General features: G+C 35.4%; 2 protein-coding genes across 2 annotated transcripts in view; one reads left to right on the top strand and one right to left on the bottom strand.

Annotated features, from left to right (window-relative positions):
* LOC128664934 (uncharacterized) overlaps positions 1-16020 on the bottom strand; it is a 103406-nt gene extending 87386 nt beyond the window's left edge. The window contains exons 1-2 of the mRNA XM_053719727.1: positions 15991-16020; positions 13488-13670 (exon numbers count right to left, since the gene is read on the bottom strand). Of these exons, the coding sequence (XP_053575702.1) occupies positions 13488-13670; positions 15991-16020 (213 nt within the window). The remainder of the gene's footprint in view (positions 1-13487; positions 13671-15990) is intronic.
* Positions 16021-16114: 94 nt separating this feature from the next.
* Positions 16115-24980, top strand: part of LOC128664933 (phosphatidylinositol 3-kinase C2 domain-containing subunit gamma) — a 491959-nt gene continuing 483093 nt past the window's right edge. The window contains exons 1-2 of the mRNA XM_053719726.1: positions 16115-16226; positions 22733-22864. Of these exons, the coding sequence (XP_053575701.1) occupies positions 16207-16226; positions 22733-22864 (152 nt within the window). The 5' untranslated portion in view covers positions 16115-16206. The remainder of the gene's footprint in view (positions 16227-22732; positions 22865-24980) is intronic.

Raw genomic sequence — 24980 nt, 5'->3', positions numbered from 1 at the left:
CTGAAACTTCATATCATTACTCATCGTTCATTCTGACCATTTATGCCTTATAAATTTGGGTAATCTGATTTAACATCTTACCGGAGGAAGTGTGTTTCATGTTTTCACTGCAGACTAGAGTGTAGCCACTCTTTTCAGCCTGCAATAGGGTTAACATAGCTAATCTCCTCCTTTACATTAATTACAGCCTGCTGATACAGGAAAGCCGCCTTCACACATCCTGTGACTATTGTGGTTTTTAGTATCTTCTTGCTACATACACTCTCTATTGTTGCCACCTTCCATCTCAGCAGTTGTGATTCACCTGACCTGTTCAAAATACTGTGTCTTTATTTTAGACTTCCTAAACCAGTGTGACACTATCAGTATAAAATATAACTATGAATAGAGCACTATCTGGTATTATATGGGAATGGCTATCAGTATAAAATATCACTATGAATAGAGCACTATCTGGTATTATAAGGGAATGGCTATCAGTATAAAATATAACTATGAATAGTGCGCTATCTGGTATTATAAGGGAATGGCTATCAGTATAAAATATAACTATGAATATAGCGCTATCTGGTATTATAAGGGAATGGCTATCAGTATAAAATATCACTATGAATAGAGCGCTATCTGGTATTATAAGGGAATGGCTATCAGTATAAAATATCACTATGAATAGAGCGCTATCTTTTATTATATGGGAATGGCTATCAGTGTAAAATATAACTATGAATAGAGCACTATCTGGTATTATAAGGGAATGGCTATCAGTATAAAATATCACTATGAATAGAGCGCTATCTGGTATTATATGGGAATGGCTATCAGTGTAAAATATAACTATGAATAGAGCGCTATCTGGTATTATAAGGGAATGGCTATCAGTGTAAAATATAACTATGAATAGAGCGCTATCTGGTATTATAAGGGAATGGCTATCAGTATAAAATATAACTATGAATAGAGCGCTATCTGGTATTATAAGGGAATGGCTATCAGTGTAAAATATAACTATGAATAGAGCACTATCTGGTATTATAAGGGAATGGCTATCAGTGTAAAATATAACTATGAATAGAGCACTATCTGGTATTATAAGGGAATGGCTATCAGTATAAAATATAACTATGAATAGAGCGCTATCTGGTATTATATGGGAATGGCTATCAGTATAAAATATCACTATGAATAGAGCACTATCTGGTATTATATGGGAATGGCTATCAGTATAAAATATCACTATGAATAGAGCGCTATCTGGTATTATAAGGGAATGGCTATCAGTATAAAATATCACTATGAATAGAGCACTATCTGGTATTATATGGGAATGGCTATCAGTATAAAATATCACTATGAATAGAGCGCTATCTGGTATTATATGGGAATGGCTATCAGTATAAAATATCACTATGAATAGAGCGCTATCTGGTATTATATGGGAATGGCTATCAGTATAAAATATCACTATGAATAGAGCGCTATCTGGTATTATATGGGAATGGCTATCAGTATAAAATATAACTATGAATAGAGCGCTATCTGGTATTATATGGGAATGGTTATCAGTATAAAATATCACTATGAATAGAGCGCTATCTGGTATTATATGGGGATGGCTATCAGTATAAAATATAACTATGAATAGAGCACTATCTGGTATTATATGGGAATGGCTATCAGTATAAAATATAACTATGAATAGAGCGCTATCTGGTATTATATGGGGATGGCTATCAGTATAAGATATAACTATGAGTAGAGCACTATCTGGTATTATAAGGGAATGGCTATCAGTATAAAATATCACTATGAATAGAGCGCTATCTGGTATTATATGGGAATGGCTATCAGTATAAATATAACTATGAATAGAGCGCTATCTGGTATTATATGGGAATGGCTATCAGTATAAAATATCACTATGAATAGAGCGCTATCTGGTATTATAAGGGAATGGCTATCAGTATAAAATATCACTATGAATAGAGCGCTATCTGGTATTATATGGAATGGCTATCAGTATAAAATATCACTATGAATAGAGCGCTATCTGGTATTATAAGGGAATGGCTATCAGTATAAAATATCACTATGAATAGAGCGCTATCTGGTATTATAAGGGAATGGCTATCAGTATAAAATATCACTATGAATAGAGCGCTATCTGGTATTATATGGGAACGGCTATCAGTATAAAATATCACTATGAATAGAGCTCTATCTGGTATTATATGGGAATGGCTATCAGTATAAAATATCACTATGAATAGAGCACTATCTGGTATTATATGGGAATGGCTATCAGTATAAAATATCACTATGAATAGAGCACTATCTGGTATTATATGGGAATGGCTATCAGTATAAAATATCACTATGAATAGAGCGCTATCTGGTATTATATGGGAATGGCTATCAGTATAAAATATCACTATGAATAGAGCGCTATCTGGTATTATATGGGAATGGCTATCAGTATAAAATATCACTATGAATAGAGCGCTATCTGGTATTATAAGGGAATGGCTATCAGTATAAAATATCACTATGAATAGAGCGCTATCTGGTATTATATGGGAATGGCTATCAGTATAAAATATCACTATGAATAGAGCGCTATCTGGTATTATATGGGAATGGCTATCAGTATAAAATATCACTATGAATATAGCGCTATCTGGTATTATATGGGAATGGCTATCAGTATAAAATATCACTATGAATAGAGCGCTATCTGGTATTATATGGGAATGGCTATCAGTATAAAATATCACTATGAATAGAGCGCTATCTGGTATTATAAGGGAATGGCTATCAGTATAAAATATCACTATGAATAGAGCGCTATCTGGTATTATATGGGAATGGCTATCAGTATAAAATATCACTATGAATAGAGCGCTATCTGGTATTATATGGGAATGGCTATCAGTATAAAATATCACTATGAATAGAGCGCTATCTGGTATTATATGGGAATGGCTATCAGTATAAAATATCACTATGAATAGAGCGCTATCTGGTATTATAAGGGAATGGCTATCAGTATAAAATATCACTATGAATAGAGCGCTATCTGGTATTATATGGGAATGGCTATCAGTATAAAATATAACTATGAATAGAGCACTATCTGGTATTATATGGGAATGGCTATCAGTATAAAATATCACTATGAATAGAGCGCTATCTGGTATTATATGGGAATGGCTATCAGTATAAAATATAACTATGAATAGAGCGCTATCTGGTATTATAAGGGAATGGCTATCAGTATAAAATATCACTATGAATAGAGCGCTATCTGGTATTATAAGGGAATGGCTATCAGTATAAAATATAACTATGAATAGAGCGCTATCTGGTATTATAAGGGAATGGCTATCAGTATAAAATATCACTATGAATAGAGCGCTATCTGGTATTATAAGGGAATGGCTATCAGTATAAAATATAACTATGAATAGAGCACTATCTGGTATTATATGGGAATGGCTATCAGTATAAAATATCACTATGAATAGAGCGCTATCTGGTATTATAAGGGAATGGCTATCAGTATAAAATATAACTATGAATAGAGCACTATCTGGTATTATATGGGAATGGCTATCAGTATAAAATATCACTATGAATAGAGCACTATCTGGTATTATAAGGGAATGGCTATCAGTATAAAATATCACTATGAATAGAGCACTATCTGGTATTATATGGGAATGGCTATCAGTATAAAATATAACTATGAATAGAGCGCTATCTGGTATTATAAGGGAATGGCTATCAGTATAAAATATAACTATGAATAGAGCACTATCTGGTATTATAAGGGAATGGCTATCAGTATAAAATATCACTATGAATAGAGCGCTATCTGGTATTATAAGGGAATGGCTATCAGTATAAAATATAACTATGAATAGAGCACTATCTGGTATTATAAGGGAATGGCTATCAGTATAAAATATAACTATGAATAGAGCACTATCTGGTATTATAAGGGAATGGCTATCAGTATAAAATATCACTATGAATAGAGCGCTATCTGGTATTATATGGGAATGGCTATCAGTATAAAATATCACTATGAATAGAGCGCTATCTGGTATTATATGGGAATGGCTATCAGTATAAAATATCACTATGAATAGAGCGCTATCTGGTATTATAAGGGAATGGCTATCAGTATAAAATATCACTATGAATAGAGCACTATCTGGTATTATATGGGAATGGCTATCAGTATAAAATATCACTATGAATAGAGCACTATCTGGTATTATATGGGAATGGCTATCAGTATAAAATATCACTATGAATAGAGCGCTATCTGGTATTATAAGGGAATGGCTATCAGTATAAAATATCACTATGAATAGAGCACTATCTGGTATTATATGGGAATGGCTATCAGTATAAAATATCACTATGAATAGAGCGCTATCTGGTATTATATGGGAATGGCTATCAGTATAAAATATAACTATGAATAGAGCACTATCTGGTATTATATGGGAATGGCTATCAGTATAAAATATCACTATGAATAGAGCGCTATCTGGTATTATATGGGAATGGCTATCAGTATAAAATATCACTATGAATAGAGCACTATCTGGTATTATAAGGGAATGGCTATCAGTATAAAATATCACTATGAATAGAGCGCTATCTGGTATTATATGGGAATGGCTATCAGTATAAAATATAACTATGAATAGAGCGCTATCTGGTATTATATGGGAATGGCTATCAGTATAAAATATCACTATGAATAGAGCGCTATCTGGTATTATAAGGGAATGGCTATCAGTATAAAATATCACTATGAATAGAGCGCTATCTGGTATTATATGGGAATGGCTATCAGTATAAAATATCACTATGAATAGAGCGCTATCTGGTATTATAAGGGAATGGCTATCAGTATAAAATATCACTATGAATAGAGCGCTATCTGGTATTATAAGGGAATGGCTATCAGTATAAAATATCACTATGAATAGAGCGCTATCTGGTATTATATGGGAATGGCTATCAGTATAAAATATCACTATGAATAGAGCTCTATCTGGTATTATATGGGAATGGCTATCAGTATAAAATATAACTATGAATAGAGCGCTATCTGGTATTATATGGGAATGGCTATCAGTATAAAATATAACTATGAATAGAGCGCTATCTGGTATTATAAGGGAATGGCTATCAGTATAAAATATCACTATGAATAGAGCGCTATCTGGTATTATATGGGAATGGCTATCAGTATAAAATATAACTATGAATAGAGCGCTATCTGGTATTATATGGGAATGGCTATCAGTATAAAATATAACTATGAATAGAGCGCTATCTGGTATTATAAGGGAATGGCTATCAGTATAAAATATCACTATGAATAGAGCGCTATCTGGTATTATAAGGGAATGGCTATCAGTATAAAATATCACTATGAATAGAGCGCTATCTGGTATTATATGGGAATGGCTATCAGTATAAAATATCACTATGAATAGAGCGCTATCTGGTATTATATGGGAATGGCTATCAGTATAAAATATCACTATGAATAGAGCGCTATCTGGTATTATAAGGGAATGGCTATCAGTATAAAATATCACTATGAATAGAGCGCTATCTGGTATTATATGGGAATGGCTATCAGTATAAAATATCACTATGAATAGAGCGCTATCTGGTATTATAAGGGAATGGCTATCAGTATAAAATATCACTATGAATAGAGCGCTATCTGGTATTATAAGGGAATGGCTATCAGTATAAAATATCACTATGAATAGAGCGCTATCTGGTATTATATGGGAATGGCTATCAGTATAAAATATCACTATGAATAGAGCGCTATCTGGTATTATATGGGAATGGCTATCAGTATAAAATATCACTATGAATAGAGCGCTATCTGGTATTATATGGGAATGGCTATCAGTATAAAATATCACTATGAATAGAGCGCTATCTGGTATTATATGGGAATGGCTATCAGTATAAAATATCACTATGAATAGAGCGCTATCTGGTATTATATGGGAATGGCTATCAGTATAAAATATAACTATGAATAGAGCGCTATCTGGTATTATATGGGAATGGCTATCAGTATAAAATATCACTATGAATAGAGCGCTATCTGGTATTATAAGGGAATGGCTATCAGTATAAAATATCACTATGAATAGAGCGCTATCTGGTATTATATGGGAATGGCTATCAGTATAAAATATCACTATGAATAGAGCGCTATCTGGTATTATATGGGAATGGCTATCAGTATAAAATATCACTATGAATAGAGCGCTATCTGGTATTATATGGGAATGGCTATCAGTATAAAATATCACTATGAATAGAGCGCTATCTGGTATTATATGGGAATGGCTATCAGTATAAAATATCACTATGAATAGAGCGCTATCTGGTATTATAAGGGAATGGCTATCAGTATAAAATATCACTATGAATAGAGCGCTATCTGGTATTATATGGGAATGGCTATCAGTATAAAATATCACTATGAATATAGCGCTATCTGGTATTATATGGGAATGGCTATCAGTATAAAATATCACTATGAATAGAGCGCTATCTGGTATTATATGGGAATGGCTATCAGTATAAAATATCACTATGAATAGAGCGCTATCTGGTATTATAAGGGAATGGCTATCAGTATAAAATATCACTATGAATAGAGCGCTATCTGGTATTATATGGGAATGGCTATCAGTATAAAATATAACTATGAATAGAGCACTATCTGGTATTATATGGGAATGGCTATCAGTATAAAATATAACTATGAATAGAGCGCTATCTGGTATTATATGGGAATGGCTATCAGTATAAAATATAACTATGAATAGAGCACTATCTGGTATTATAAGGGAATGGCTATCAGTATAAAATATCACTATGAATAGAGCGCTATCTGGTATTATAAGGGAATGGCTATCAGTATAAAATATAACTATGAATAGAGCGCTATCTGGTATTATAAGGGAATGGCTATCAGTATAAAATATCACTATGAATAGAGCGCTATCTGGTATTATAAGGGAATGGCTATCAGTATAAAATATAACTATGAATAGAGCACTATCTGGTATTATATGGGAATGGCTATCAGTATAAAATATAACTATGAATAGAGCGCTATCTGGTATTATAAGGGAATGGCTATCAGTATAAAATATAACTATGAATAGAGCACTATCTGGTATTATATGGGAATGGCTATCAGTATAAAATATCACTATGAATAGAGCACTATCTGGTATTATAAGGGAATGGCTATCAGTATAAAATATCACTATGAATAGAGCGCTATCTGGTATTATATGGGAATGGCTATCAGTATAAAATATCACTATGAATAGAGCGCTATCTGGTATTATATGGGAATGGCTATCAGTATAAAATATCACTATGAATAGAGCGCTATCTGGTATTATATGGGAATGGCTATCAGTATAAAATATCACTATGAATAGAGCGCTATCTGGTATTATAAGGGAATGGCTATCAGTATAAAATATCACTATGAATAGAGCGCTATCTGGTATTATATGGGAATGGCTATCAGTATAAAATATCACTATGAATATAGCGCTATCTGGTATTATATGGGAATGGCTATCAGTATAAAATATCACTATGAATAGAGCGCTATCTGGTATTATATGGGAATGGCTATCAGTATAAAATATCACTATGAATAGAGCGCTATCTGGTATTATAAGGGAATGGCTATCAGTATAAAATATCACTATGAATAGAGCGCTATCTGGTATTATATGGGAATGGCTATCAGTATAAAATATAACTATGAATAGAGCACTATCTGGTATTATAAGGGAATGGCTATCAGTATAAAATATAACTATGAATAGAGCGCTATCTGGTATTATATGGGAATGGCTATCAGTATAAAATATAACTATGAATAGAGCGCTATCTGGTATTATAAGGGAATGGCTATCAGTATAAAATATCACTATGAATAGAGCGCTATCTGGTATTATAAGGGAATGGCTATCAGTATAAAATATAACTATGAATAGAGCACTATCTGGTATTATATGGGAATGGCTATCAGTATAAAATATAACTATGAATAGAGCGCTATCTGGTATTATAAGGGAATGGCTATCAGTATAAAATATAACTATGAATAGAGCACTATCTGGTATTATATGGGAATGGCTATCAGTATAAAATATCACTATGAATAGAGCACTATCTGGTATTATAAGGGAATGGCTAACAGTATAAAATATCACTATGAATAGAGCACTATCTGGTATTATATGGGAATGGCTATCAGTATAAAATATAACTATGAATAGTGCGCTATCTTTTATTATATGGGAATGGCTATCAGTGTAAAATATAACTATGAATAGAGCACTATCTGGTATTATAAGGGAATGGCTATCAGTATAAAATATCACTATGAATAGAGCGCTATCTGGTATTATAAGGGAATGGCTATCAGTGTAAAATATAACTATGAATAGAGCACTATCTGGTATTATAAGGGAATGGCTATCAGTGTAAAATATAACTATGAATAGAGCACTATCTGGTATTATAAGGGAATGGCTATCAGTATAAAATATCACTATGAATAGAGCGCTATCTGGTATTATATGGGAATGGCTATCAGTATAAAATATCACTATGAATAGAGCGCTATCTGGTATTATATGGGAATGGCTATCAGTATAAAATATCACTATGAATAGAGCGCTATCTGGTATTATAAGGGAATGGCTATCAGTGTAAAATATAACTATGAATAGAGCACTATCTGGTATTATAAGGGAATGGCTATCAGTATAAAATATCACTATGAATATAGCGCTATCTGGTATTATATGGGAATGGCTATCAGTATAAAATATCACTATGAATAGAGCACTATCTGGTATTATATGGGAATGGCTATCAGTATAAAATATCACTATGAATAGAGCGCTATCTTGTATTATAAGGGAATGGCTATCAGTATAAAATATCACTGTGAATAGAGCACTATCTGGTATTATATGGGAATGGTTATCAGTATAAAATATCACTATGAATAGAGCGCTATCTGGTATTATATGGGGATGGCTATCAGTATAAAATATAACTATGAATAGAGCACTATCTGGTATTATATGGGAATGGCTATCAGTATAAAATATAACTATGAATAGAGCGCTATCTGGTATTATATGGGGATGGCTATCAGTATAAGATATAACTATGAGTAGAGCACTATCTGGTATTATAAGGGAATGGCTATCAGTATAAAATATCACTATGAATAGAGCGCTATCTGGTATTATATGGGAATGGCTATCAGTATAAAATATAACTATGAATAGAGCGCTATCTGGTATTATATGGGAATGGCTATCAGTATAAAATATCACTATGAATAGAACGCTATCTGGTATTATAAGGGAATGGCTATCAGTATAAAATATCACTATGAATAGAGCGCTATCTGGTATTATATGGGAATGGCTATCAGTATAAAATATCACTATGAATAGAGCGCTATCTGGTATTATATGGGAATGGCTATCAGTATAAAATATCACTATGAATAGAGCGCTATCTGGTATTATAAGGGAATGGCTATCAGTATAAAATATCACTATGAATAGAGCGCTATCTGGTATTATATGGGAACGGTTATCAGTATAAAATATCACTATGAATAGAGCTCTATCTGGTATTATATGGGAATGGCTATCAGTATAAAATATAACTATGAATAGTGCGCTATCTGGTATTATATGGGAATGGCTAGCCATTCCCTTATATCTGGTATTATAAGGGAATGGCTATCAGTATAAAATATCACTATGAATAGAGCGCTATCTTTTATTATATGGGAATGGCTATCAGTGTAAAATATAACTATGAATAAAGCACTATCTGGTATTATAAGGGAATGGCTATCAGTATAAAATATCACTATGAATAGAGGGCTATCTGGTATTATAAGCGAATGGCTATCAGTATAAAATATAACTATGAATACAGGGAGTGCAGAATTATTAGGCAAATGAGTATTTTGACCACATCATCCTCTTTATGCATGTTGTCTTACTCCAAACTGTATAGGCTCGAAAGCCTACTACCAATTAAGCATATTAGGTGATGTGCATCTCTGTAATGAGAAGGGGTGTGGTCTAATGACATCAACACCCTATATCAGGTGTGCATAATTATTAGGCAACTTCCTTTCCTTTGGCAAAATGGGTCAAAAGAAGGACTTGACAGGCTCAGAAAAGTCAAAAATAGTGAGATATCTTGCAGAGGGATGCAGCACTCTTAAAATTGCAAAGCTTCTGAAGCGTGATCATCGAACAATCAAGCGTTTCATTCAAAATAGTCAACAGGGTCGCAAGAAGCGTGTGGAAAACCAAGGCGCAAAATAACTGCCCATGAACTGAGAAAAGTCAAGCGTGCAGCTGCCAAGATGCCACTTGCCACCAGTTTGGCCATATTTCAGAGCTGCAAAATCATTGGAGTGCCCAAAAGCACAAGGTGTGCAATACTCAGAGACATGGCCAAGGTAAGAAAGGCTGAAAGACGACCACCACTGAACAAGACACACAACCTGAAACGTCAAGACTGGGCCAAGAAATATCTCAAGACTGATTTTTCTAAGGTTTTATGGACTGATGAAATGAGAGTGAGTCTTGATGGGCCAGATGGATGGGCCCGTGGCTGGATTGGTAAAGGGCAGAGAGCTCCAGTCTGACTCAGACGCCAGCAAGGTGGAAGTGGAGTACTGATTTGGGCTGGTATCATCAAAGATGAGCTTGTGGGGCCTTTTCGGGTTGAGGATGGAGTCAAGCTCAACTCCCAGTCCTACTGCCAGTTTCTGGAAGACACCTTCTTCAAGCAGTGGTACATTAAGAAGTCTGCATCCTTCAAGAAAAACATGATTTTCATGCAGGACAATGCTCCATCACACGCGTCCAAGTACTCCACAGCGTGGCTGGCAAGAAAGGGTATAAAAGAAGAAAATCTAATGACATGGCCTCCTTGTTCACCTGATCTGAACCCCATTGAGAACCTGTGGTCCATCATCAAATGTGAGATTTACAAGGAGGGAAAACAGTACACCTCTCTGAACAGTGTCTGGGAGGCTGTGGTTGCTGCTGCACGCAATGTTGATGGTGAACAGATCAAAACACTGACAGAATCCATGGATGGCAGGCTTTTGAGTGTCCTTGCAAAGAAAGGTGGCTATATTGGTCACTGATTTGTTTTTGTTTTGTTTTTGAATGTCAGAAATGTATATTTGTGAATGTTGAGATGTTATATTGGTTTCACTGGTAAAAATAAATAATTGAAATGGGTATATATTTGTTTTTTGTTAAGTTGCCTAATAATTATGCACAGTAATAGTCACCTGCACACACAGATATCCCCCTAAAATAGCTATAACTAAAAGCAAACTAAAAACTATTTCCAAAACTATTCAGCTTTGATATTAATGAGTTTTTTGGGTTCCTTGAGAACATGGTTGTTGTTCAATAATAAAATTAATCCTCAAAAATACAACTTGCCTAATAATTCTGCACTCCATGTAGAGCGCTATCTGGTATTATATGGGAATGGCTATCAGTATAAAATATCACTATGAATAGAGCGCTATCTGGTATTATATGGGAATGGCCATCAGTATAAAATATAACTATGAATAGAGCGCTATCTGGTATTATATGGGAATGGCTATCAGTATAAAATATAACTATGAATAGTGCGCTATCTGGTATTATAAGGGAATGGCTATCAGTATAAAATATAACTATGAATAGAGCACTATCTGGTATTATAAGGGAATGGCTATCAGTATAAAATATAACTATGAATAGAGCACTATCTGGTATTATATGGGAATGGCTATCAGTATAAAATATCACTATGAATATAGCGCTATCTGGTATTATATGGGAATGGCTATCAGTATAAAATATCACTATGAATAGAGCGCTATCTGGTATTATATGGGAATGGCTATCAGTATAAAATATCACTATGAATATAGCGCTATCTGGTATTATATGGGAATGGCTATCAGTATAAAATATCACTATGAATAGAGCGCTATCTGGTATTATAAGGGAATGGCTATCAGTATAAAATATAACTATGAATATAGCGCTATCTGGTATTATAAGGGAATGGTTATCAGTATAAAATATCACTATGAATAGAGCGCTATCTGGTATTATAAGGGAATGGCTATCAGTATAAAATATAACTATGAATAGAGCGCTATCTGGTATTATAAGGGAATGGCTATCAGTATAAAATATAACTATGAATAGAGCACTATCTGGTATTATAAGGGAATGGCTATCAGTATAAAATATCACTATGAATAGAGCGCTATCTGGTATTATATGGGAATGGCTATCAGTATAAAATATCACTATGAATAGAGCACTATCTGGTATTATATGGGAATGGCTATCAGTATAAAATATCACTATGAATAGAGCGCTATTTGGTATTATATGGGAATGGCTATCAGTATAAAATATCAATATGAATAGAGCGCTATCTGGTATTATAAGGGAATGGCTATCAGTATAAAATATCACTATGAATAGAGCGCTATCTGGTATTATAAGGGAATGGCTATCAGTATAAAATATAACTATGAATAGAGCGCTATCTGGTATTATAAGGGAATGGCTATCAGTATAAAATATAACTATGAATAGAGCGCTATCTAGTATTATAAGGGAATGGCTACCAGTATAAAATATCACTATGAATAGAGCGCTATATGGTATTATAAGGGAATGGCTATCAGTATAAAATATAACTATGAATAGAGCACTATCTGGTATTATATGGGAATGGCTATCAGTATAAAATATCACTATGAATAGAGCGCTATTTGGTATTATAAGGGAATGGCTATCAGTATAAAATATCACTATGAATAGAGCGCTATCTGGTATTATATGGGAATGGCTATCAGTATAAAATATAACTATGAATAGAGCACTATCTGGTATTATAAGGGAATGGCTATCAGTATAAAATATCAATATGAATAGAGCGCTATCTGGTATTATAAGGGAATGGCTATCAGTATAAAATATCACTATGAATAGAGCGCTATCTGGTATTATAAGGGAATGGCTATCAGTATAAAATATAACTATGAATAGAGCGCTATCTGGTATTATAAGGGAATGGCTATCAGTATAAAATATCACTATGAATAGAGCGCTATCTGGTATTATAAGGGAATGGCTATCAGTATAAAATATAACTATGAATAGAGCACTATCTGGTATTATATGGGAATGGCTATCAGTATAAAATATCACTATGAATAGAGCGCTATTTGGTATTATATGGGAATGGCTAACAGTATAAAATATCACTATGAATAGAGCGCTATTTGGTATTATAAGGGAATGGTTAAGAATAATTACCACATTACGCGCTAGATTACGAAAGAAGTGCAAATTAAAGCTCCCGCTTGAGCATTTAAGATTTTTGCGCTCGTCGGGTTGTGCTTGTATTTCAAGTTTAAAGTAAACCATTTTCACTCTAGCCCGAACCTGACTAGCGGAAAAATCTGAACATAGAATTTCACGTTCAAAGTCACGTATCCCCTGCATAGAAGTCAATGGTCAAAGAAAAGTAGAAAAAACAAGTTAAATGCTTGTGCAATGCCGCCCCTGCACATTCGCGGCCAATCGTCCGCTAGCAGGGGGTGTCAATCAACCCAATCATATCTGATTGGGCTAATTGCTGTGCGCCGCCTCAGAGGTGGTGGAAGAGTTAAGTTCTTACGACCGCTGATTCTTAACTTCTGTTTAAAGCGGACCTGAAGAGGAGTGGGTTGGAAGCAGCTTCATAAATCGACCCCTTAGTGTACTCCACTAAAATTGTCACCCTTGGAAAATATGAATAAAGAAGGCTTTGAAAATAACCTTTTGATCTTTTGTTCAAAACAAACACAACAATACTCTGCTGTCATTGATATCAAACAATTAAATACAACACATGTTACATTTGTGACACAATTAAAGGGACACTGAACCCAAAAATGATCTTTTGTGATTCAGATAGAGCGTGCAATGTAACAACTTTCTAATTTACTCCTATTATCAAATTTTCTTTGTTCTCTTGCTATCGTTATTTGAAAAAGAATGCATCTAAGCTTATTTTTTGGTTCAGGACTCTGGACAGAACTTTTTTATTGGTGGATGAATTTATCCACCAATCAGCAAGAACAAACCAGGTTGTTCACCAAAAATGGGCCGTCATCTAAACTTACATTCTTGCATTTCAAATAAAGATACCAAGAGAATGAAGAAAATTTGATAATAGGAGTAAATTAGAAAGTTGCTTAAAATGTCATGCTCTATCTGAACCACAAAAGAAAAAAAAATGGGTTCAGTGTCCCTTTAATTCCACCCCCTATAAATTAATATGAGAAAAATATATTTGATGTATATTCAATCAATTCCCATTGATATTTTACATTTTTTAGTACACCTGTGTGACTAGGAGCAGGAAATTGTTTAACCATGACTTCCTGTTTCACAGGGGTATAAATAGGAGGTAACACACAGGCCAAATTCCCTTAGTCATTCATCACAATGGGTAACTTAAGACCAAGGAAAATAGCTGTGATGTGCGGCAAAAGATTGTTGAGCTTCACAAAATGGGAAGTCGCTATAAGAAAATAGCAAAAGCATTAACAATACTAATTTCACCATCAGGGCAATGATTAAGAAGTTCCAGTTAACTGGAAATGTTATGAATCATCCTGGAAGAGGACGTGTATCTATATTGTCTCAACGTAATGTGAAGAGGATGGTTCGTGTTGCCAAAATATCTCCAAGGTTCACAGCTGGAGAACTGCAGAAGTTAGTTGCATCTTGGGGTTAGATAGTCTCCAAAACTACAATCCGATGCCGCCTACATCACTACAAGTTATTTGGAAGGGTTTCAAGGAAAAAGCCTCTACTCTCATCCAAAAACAAATTCATGCATCTTCAGTTTGCCAGACACTACTGAAACTTCTAATGGGACTGGGTTCTATGGTCAGATTAAACCAAAATAGAGCTTTTTGGCAATAAACACCAGAGGTGGGTTTGGTGCACACAGAGAGGTAGCCATATGGAAAAGTAACATAAAGGACACTATCCATTCCGCCATAAAGGAGCCACCACCATATATAATCATGGGCATGAGGCCCATGATTATATATGGTGGTGGCTCCTTTATGTTTTGGGGCTGTTTTTCTAACAGAGGACCTGGACATTTTGTTAGGATACATGGCATAATGGACTCTAACAAACATCAACAGATTAACACCATACTGCCTCTACCAGAATGCTTAAAATAGGCCATGGTTGGATCTTCCAGCAGGACAATGATCCAAAACATACATCAAAATTAAGGTCCTGCTATGGCCATCCCAGTTCCCTGACTTGAACCCCATAGAAAACCTGTGAACTGAAGAGGAGAGTCCACCAGTGTCTAGAAAGATTCTGTATGGAGGAATGGTCTCATATCCCTTGCCATGCATTCTTCAACCTCATCAGGCATTATACGAGAAGACTCTGATCTGATATTTTGGCAAAGGGAGGTAGCACAAATTATTGACTAAAAGGGTGCCAATAATTGTGCCACACATATATTTAACAAATATTTTTATTTTTTGGCTAAACCTGTGTTGTTGAGATCCATGGGAGCAGAGTATTTTTGTGTATTTTGTTAACAAAAGATCAAAAGGTTAAACAATAAAGACCAATTTTCACAGCTTTATTTGCTTGTATTTACCAAGGGTGCCAATATTAATGGACAGTAAGAAAATATCCTTTATTGGAGTGACAAAAGGCTCAGATAAAAAAAAAAATGCCTAGCCCTTGCTCATGCTATCTAGATTTGCACAGTGAGAGAGATCACCATGTACTGTACCTGTCTGGTGCTGAACATCAGAGCTGGCATTTGTGCACTGTATCTTTATACAATGTTCTGATACCATTTAGTATTATACAAATAACACATTTATCTCTTTTTTTTTTTTACAGTGATAGTAACTTTTCCCTGTCATGCTCTGTGATCTATTCTGGGAGGAGGATATGTCCGGAAATAAAATCCAGGAGTAAAAAAGCTACAAAGTCTTTATTTTCCATGGTCATTTGGGATGAAGAGTAAGAATATTTACATTTTATAATCTGATTGTCATACGTTAATCCTAGTTGATGACAGAGCAGACAAACATTTGCCTAGATAATGAGTTTTGCGGTACAGCTATTACTGCTGAAAAATTGGCCATTGCGCTGGAATGGCCAGTAACGCATATTACGAGTCGCGGCAGTATAGCTTTACCTCAAACATTTTAGCCTGTAACGCAACGTCCATTCCGCACTCAAAACAAATTAAGTTTTAGTGCGGGATTTTTCATAGTGCCATATTACAGGTTCGGCGGTCAGACTAAAATACTTGCGTTACAGCCTATACCGACACGATCCATTCCGCCATCTGCCAGCCCTCACATAGCAACTAATAAATAAACCTATTAACTCCTAAACCGCTGGACACCCACATCACAAAACACTAAATAAACATATTAACCCCTAAACTGCTGGCCCCCCACATTGCAAAACACTAAATTAATATATTAACCCCTAATCCTAATACCCCCTAACTTTAAATTAAAAGTTACAATATAACTATCTTAAAATACATAAACTTACCTGTGAAAAAACTAACTAACATTAAACTATAAATTAACCTAACATGACTATTGTAATAAAATAAAATAAACTACAAATTAAAAAATCTAAATTACAAATTTAAAAAAATCTAATACTACGAAAAAAATAAAAAAACTCTTACATTACAAAAAATAGTACACTCAATTACGTAAAATAAAAAACTCTAAGATTACAAAAAATAATAAATGAAATTATCAAAAATAAAAACAATCACACCTAATCTAATAGCCCTATGAAAATTAAAAAGCCCCCAAAAGAAAAACACCCCCTAGCCTACAATAAACTAGCAATAGCCCTTTAAATGGCCTTTTGTAGGGCATTGCCCTAAGTTAAACAGCTCTTTTACCCAGAAAAAAAATCAGTTAATTCAGCCTTGCATTCACTAGATTTAGGTTTTTTATTTTGGGGGGTTGGTTGGGTGGGGGTTTTACAGTTGTAGGGACTTTGTATTTTTTTCTAGGTAAAAGAGCTGTTTCACTTAGGGCAATGCCCTACAAAAGGCCCTTTTAAGGGTAATTGATAGTTTATTGTAGGTTAGGGGGTGTTTTTATTTTGGGGGTCTGTTTTATAGGGTTATTAGATTAGGTGTAATTGTTTTTATTTTTGATAATTTAGTTTTTTATTTTTCGTAATTTAGTGTTTATTATTTCTTGTAATGTTAGATTTTTTTTTGATTTTTTTCCTAGTATTAGTTTTTTTAAATTTGTAATTTATATTTTTTAATTTGTAGTTTATTTTATTTTATTAGAATAGTTATGTTAGGTTAATTTATAGTTTAATTTAATGTTAGTTTTTTATTTTTATTTCACAGGTAAGTTTTTATTTATTTTAAGATAGTTATATTGTAACTTTTAATTTAAAGTTAGGGGGAGTTAGGTTTAGGGGTTAATATTAGGGTTAATTTAGTGTTTTGCTATGTGGGGGGCCGGCGGTGTAGGGGTTACTAGTTTAATTTAGTGTTTTGTGATGAGGGGGGCCGGCGGTTTAGGTTTTACTAGGTTTATTTAGTGTCGGGGTGGCAGATTAGGGGTTAATAACTTTTATTAGTGTCGGCGATGTCGGGGAGCGGCAGATTAGGGGTTAATAACTTTATTTAATGTCATGAGAGGAGGATTAGGGGTGTTTAGACGTAGGGTTTATGTAAGGATGTTAGGTTTAAACGTAACTTTTTTCCCCCATAGACATCAATGAGGTTGCGTTACAGCAATTTCCATTCCGCGATGGAAGGTGTTAGATTTTTTCTAACACTCTCTCCCCATTGATGTCTATGGGGGAAAGCGTGCACGAGCACGTAAACTCAGCACTTGGCTTTTGTTCAGTATGGAGCTTAACGCACCATAACACACAGCACAAGGAGATTTTTCAGTAACTTGTAATGTCAGCGCTATGGAAACTGCGATACCGCTCATTTTATTGCATTTCTTACGCACTTGGTATAGCCCAAAACTCGTAATCTAGGTGATTGTGAAGTAGAAGTGAGACTGAGAGTGAGCTGGGTAGTTAGATGTAAGGAGAGACAGAAGGGGAGTGAGAGGAGTATTAGCCGGACATGTTCCTGAGATACTCCTAAATTGCTTCTTTCCTCACTGTCAGGCATTTGTTTTACTGCTGATGAGGATCAGACATTAACAGATACAGACAGGTGCCATATACTATAAATTATAAAGAATATATTGTTATATGTGGAATTCATTTTTTATTGTCTGTCTCAAAATCGATTAGTTACTTGTACAGATTAGAAAGTTCCTTCCTCACACAGCTGTAATTACAATAGATTACGAGTGGAGCACACATTAATATAATTTGTGGTTAAATCTGCTAAACTCCATGAGACCCCCATTTAGCTTCTATCCCTATAGTGTGTGGTACATCTATATGTAATATCTATATGTATAGTGTGTGTGTGTGTGTGTGGTACATCTATATGTATAGTGCGTGTGTGTGTGGTACATCTATATGTATAGTGTGTGTGTGTGTGTGTGTGTGGTACAGCTATATGTAATATCTATATGTATAGTGTGTGTGGTAAATATATATGTATAATGTGTGTGTGTGTGTGGTACATCTATATGTATAGTGCGTGTGTGTGTGGTACATCTATATGTATAGTGTGTGTGTGTGTGTGTGTGTGTGTGTGGTACATATATATGTAATATCTATATGTATAGTGTGTGTGTGTGTGTGTGTGTGTGTGTGTGTGGTATATCTATATGTATAGTGTGTGTGTGGTACATATATATGTATAGTGTGTGTGTGTGTGTGTGGTACATCTATATGTATAATGTGTGTGTGTGTGGTACATCTATATGTATAGTGTGTGTGTGTGTGTGTGTGTGTGGTACATATATATGTAATATCTATATGTATAGTGTGTGTGTGTGTGTGTGGTACAGCTATATGTAATATCTATATGTATAGTGTGTGTGGTAAATATATATGTATAATGTGTGTGTGTGTGTGGTACATATATATGTATAGTGTGTGTGTGTGTGTGTGTGTGGTACATATATATGTATAGTGTGTGTGTGTGTGTGTGTGTGTGGTACATCTATATGTAATATCTATATGTATAGTGTGTGTGTGTGTGTGTGTGTGTGTGTGTGTGTGTGTGTGGTACAGCTATATGTAATATCTATATGTATAGTGTGTGTGTGTGTGGTACATCTATATGTAATATCTATATGTATAGTGTGTGTGTGTGGTACATGTATATGTATAGTGTGTGTGTGTGTGTGTGGTACATCTATATGTATAGTGTGTGTGTGTGTGGTACATCTATATGTATAGTGTGTGTGTGTGGTACATCTATATGTATAGTGTGTGCGTGTGTTACATCTATATGTATAGTGTGTGTGTGTGGTACATCTATATGTATAGTGTGTGTGTGTGGTACATCTATATGTAATATCTATATGTATAGTGTGTGTGTGTGGTACATATATATATGTAATATATATATGTATAGTGTGTGTGTGTGTGTGTGTGGTACATCTATATGTTATATCTATATGTATAGTGTGTGTGTGTGGTACATATATATGTTATATCTATATGTATAGTGTGTGTGTGTGTGTGTGTGTGTGTGTGGTACAAATATATATGTAATATCTATATGTATAGTGTGTGTGTGTGTGTGTGTGGTACATCTATATGTTATATCTATATGTATAGTGTGTGTGTGTGGTACATCTATATGTTATATCTATATGTATAGTGTGTGTGTGTGTGTGGTACATATATATGTTATATCTATATGTATAGTGTGTGTGTGTGGTACATCTATATGTTATATCTATATGTATAGTGTATGTGTGTGTGTGGTACATATATATGTTATATCTATATGTATAGTGTGTGTGTGTGGTACATATATATGTTATATCTATATGTATAGTGTGTGTGTGTGGTACATGTATATGTATAGTGTGTGTGTGTGTGTGTGTGTGGTACATCTATATGTATAGTGTGTGTGTGTGTGGTACATGTATATGAATAGTGTGTGTGTGTGTGTGTGGTACATCTATATGTATAGTGTGTGTGTGTGGTACATCTATATGTATAGTGTGTGTGTGTGTGGTACATCTATATGTATAGTGTGTGTGTGTGTGGTACATCTATATGTATAGTGTGTGTGTGTGTGTGTGGTACATGTATATGTATAGTGTGTGTGTGTGGTACATCTATATGTTATATCTATATGTATAGTGTGTGTGTGTGGTACATGTATATGTATAGTGTGTGTGTGTGTGTGTGTGGTACATCTATATGTATAGTGTGTGTGTGTGTGTGGTACATCTATATGTATAGTGTGTGTGTGTGTGTGGTACATCTATATGTATAGTGTGTGTGTGTGTGGTACATCTATATGTATAGTGTGTGTGTGTGTGTGTGGTACATCTATATGTATAGTGTGTGTGTGGTACATCTATATGTATAGTGTGTGTGTGTGTGTGTGTGTGGTACATCTATATGTATAGTATGTGTGTAGTACATCTATATGTATAGTGTGTGTGTGGTACATCTATATGTATAGTGTGTGTGTGGTACATCTATATGTATAGTGTGTGTGTGTGTGGTACATCTATATGTATAGTGTGTGTGTGTGTGTGTGTGTGTGGTACATCTATATGTATAGTGTGTGTGTGTGTGTGTGTGGTACATCTATATGTATAGTGTGTGTGTGGTACATCTATATGTATAGTGTGTGTGTGTGTGGTACATCTATATGTATAGTGTGTGTGTGTGTGGTACATCTATATGTATAGTGTGTGTGTGTGTGTGGTACATCTATATGTATAGTGTGTGTGTGTGTGTGTGGTACATCTATATGTATAGTGTGTGTGTGGTACATCTATATGTATAGTGTGTGTGTGGTACATCTATATGTATAGTGTGTGTGTGGTACATCTATATGTATAGTGTGTGTGTGTGTGTGTGGTACATCTATATGTATAGTGTGTGTGTGTGTGTGTGTGTGGTACATCTATATGTATAGTGTGTGTGTGTGTGGTACATCTATATGTATAGTGTGTGTGTGTGTGTGGTACATCTATATGTATAGTGTGTGTGTGGTACATCTATATGTATAGTGTGTGTGTGGTACATCTATATGTATAGTGTGTGTGTGGTACATCTATATGTATAGTGTGTGTGTGTGTGTGTGGTACATCTATATGTATAGTGTGTGTGTGTGTGTGTGTGTGTGTGGTACATCTATATGTATAGTGTGTGTGTGTGTGGTACATCTATATGTATAGTGTGTGTGTGGTACATCTATATGTATAGTGTGTGTGTGTGTGGTACATCTATATGTATAGTGTGTGTGTGTGTGGTACATCTATATGTATAGTGTGTGTGTGTGTGTGTGGTACATCTATATGTATAGTGTGTGTGTGTGTGTGGTACATGTATATGTATAGTGTGTGTGTGATACATCTATATGTATAGTGTGTGTGTGTGTGGTACATCTATATGTATAGTGTGTGCGTGTGTGGTACATCTATATGTATAGTGTGTGTGTGTGTGTGGTACATCTATATGTATAGTGTGTGTGTGGTACATCTATATGTATAGTGTGTGTGTGTGTGTGTGGTACATCTATATGTATAGTGTGTGTGTGGTACATCTATATGTATAGTGTGTGTGTGGTACATCTATATGTATAGTGTGTGTGTGTGTGTGTGGTACATCTATATGTATAGTGTGTGTGTGTGTGTGTGTGGTACATCTATATGTATAGTGTGTGTGTGTGTGTGTGTGGTACATCTATATGTATAGTGTGTGTGTGTGTGGTACATCTATATGTATAGTGTGTGTGTGTGTGTGGTACATCTATATGTATAGTGTGTGTGTGTGTGTGTGTGGTACATCTATATGTATAGTGTGTGTGTGTGTGGTACATCTATATGTATAGTGTGTGTGTGTGTGTGTGGTACATCTATATGTATAGTGTGTGTGTGTGTGTGTGTGGTACATCTATATGTATAGTGTGTGTGTGTGTGGTACATCTATATGTATAGTGTGTGTGTGTGTGTGTGTGGTACATCTATATGTATAGTGTGTGTGTGTGTGGTACATTGATCTGTATAATGTGTGGTACAATATTAGTGTGAGGTACATCTATAGATTGGGGCGTATCAATAGAGTGAATACAATATACAGGCTCTTTGTGATGTGTTAGTGTTTCTGTAACATCACAGAGGGGCATATGCTCTGGGCCCTGCACTGTAATTTGTTGTGGGAGTATGAGGATGTGCTCCTGTATTTAGTTTATGAAGAAGTGATTATGGTATCAGGAGGTGTAATATAAAGTTTTATATAGGACAGGCGAGGTGCACCATATTGGGGGTAGGGCTGAGGGCACCACAAATTATGTTCAGACCCTTTAGATGTGTAATTATTACTTATTGTATGTCTGAGCCCGGGTATTTGTGTTTCAGAATTACGCTTCCTTTGCCTGTGTCCAGCCTCCCCTACGAGTCCATTCTGTTTGTCACGCTCAGAGGGACTGATGAATCTTCTACTAATGCCACCACCCATGCCTGGACGTGTCTCCCACTGTACTCGGGGCAGTAAGTCACATCACTTAATGACACAAACTCTAATATTAGCAATACAGTCTGTATATGGGGTACAGAAATAGCCTGATAGTCATTAACTCATTTAGAAAAACACTAATAGACCTTCAGGTCAGTGGTGGGTCTAGCCATGCACTAACAAACACATGTGTAGCACACACACTGCGCTCCCTATATTATATTCACCCCTCCCCCCCATTAGCCCTCAATATATCAAGTTCCACAAACACCACTGGCTCAGGTATCTCTTGTAAGGAAGACAGAGCTTCTTTGCAATATAATTTCATTTTATGTTTTGTTGTAAATGCTGCTTGTCCCACTCCCAGAGGAGCCGTATTGCATACTCACCGCGGGCGCGATCCGATATACGGCGCAGGTTTCAGCGCAAGCGTGGAAACCTGCGCCGCCCATAGTTTCAGCTCGCACATCGAGCTATCCCATATACGGCGCCGGCATTTGCTAAAGTGACGTAAGTCTGACAAACCAGCGATGTCCAGAAATCAGCGTAAGTACAAATTTCTGGAGTCGCCAGTGACTTACGGCACTTTAGAAACTGCCGCCGCATAAAAAAACTGACTAAAATATTAAATCTCCCGTTACTGTCTAACACGCCTCCCAAACATAGCCCGACACATATACCCCTCTATCCACAATCCCCCCTCTCACTAACAATAAATATATTAACCCTATACCGCCGCTCCCGGACCCCGCCGCCAGCTACATTAACTATATTACCCCCTAATATGATCCCCCTACACCGCCGCCACCTATTTTAACTATATTACCCCCTAATGTGAGCCCCCTACACCGCCACCAGCTACATTAACTATATTACCCCCTAATATGATCCCCCTACACCGCCGCCACCTATTTTAACTATATTAACCCCTAATGTGAGCCCCCTACCCCGCCGCCACCTACATTATATGTACTACCCCCTAATCTGACCCTCTTACACCGCCGCCACCTATATTAAAATTATTAACCCCTAATCTAATCCCCCTACAGTTCACAGAAGGGCTGCGTTAGGCTCCAAAAAGGGAGCGTAGAGCATAATTTACCGCCACTGCAACTCTCAATACCAGCGGTGCTTACGGACGCGGCCAGCTTCAAAAACGTGCTCGTGCACGATTCCTCCATAGGAAACAATGGGGCCGTTTGAGCTGAAAAAAAAACACCTGCAAAAAAGCAGCGTTCAGCTCCTAACGCAGCCCCATTGTTTCCTATGGGGAAACACTTCCTATGTCTGCACCTAACACCCTAACATGTACCCCGAGTCTAAACACCCCTAACCTTACACTTGTTAACCCCTAATCTGCCGCCCCCCGCTATCGCTGACCCCTGCATTTTATTATTAACCCCTAATCTGCCGCTCCGGACACCGCCGCAACCTACGTTATCCCTATGTACCCCTAATCTGCTGCCCCTAACACCGCTGACCCCTATATTATATTTATTAACCCCTAATCTGCCGCCCCCAACGTCGCTGCCACCTACCTACAATTATTAACCCCTAATCTGCCAACCGGACCTCACCGCTACTATAATAAAGTTATTAAACCCTAATCCGCCTCACTCCCGCCTCAATAATCCTATAATAAATAGTATTAACCCCTAATCTGCCCTCCCTAACATCACCGACACCTAACTTCAAGTATTAACCCCTAATCTGACGACCGGACCTCACCGCTACTCTAATAAATTTATTAACCCGTAAAGCTAAGTCTAACCCTAACACTAACACCCCCCTAAGTTAAATATAATTTTTATCTAACAAAATAAATTATTTCTTATTAAATAAATTATTCCTATTTAAAGCTAAATACTTACCTGTAAAATAAACCCTAATATAGCTACAATATAAAATATAATTACATTGTAGCTATTTTAGGATTAATATTTATTTTACAGGCAACTTTGTATTTATTTTAACCAGGTACAATAGCTATTAAATAGTTAATAACTATTTAATAGCTACCTAGTTAAAATAATTACAAAATTACCTGTAAAATAAATCCTAACCTAAGTTACAATTAAACCTAACACTACACTATCAATAAATTAATTACATACAAATGCCTACAAATAAATACAATTAAATAAACTAACT

This window comes from Bombina bombina, chromosome 6, assembly GCF_027579735.1.
Source record: "Bombina bombina isolate aBomBom1 chromosome 6, aBomBom1.pri, whole genome shotgun sequence".
Lineage (NCBI taxonomy): Eukaryota > Metazoa > Chordata > Amphibia > Anura > Bombinatoridae > Bombina > Bombina bombina.
The sequence above is the reverse complement of the archived record's forward strand: the minus strand, read 5'-3'. Positions and strand labels throughout refer to the sequence as shown.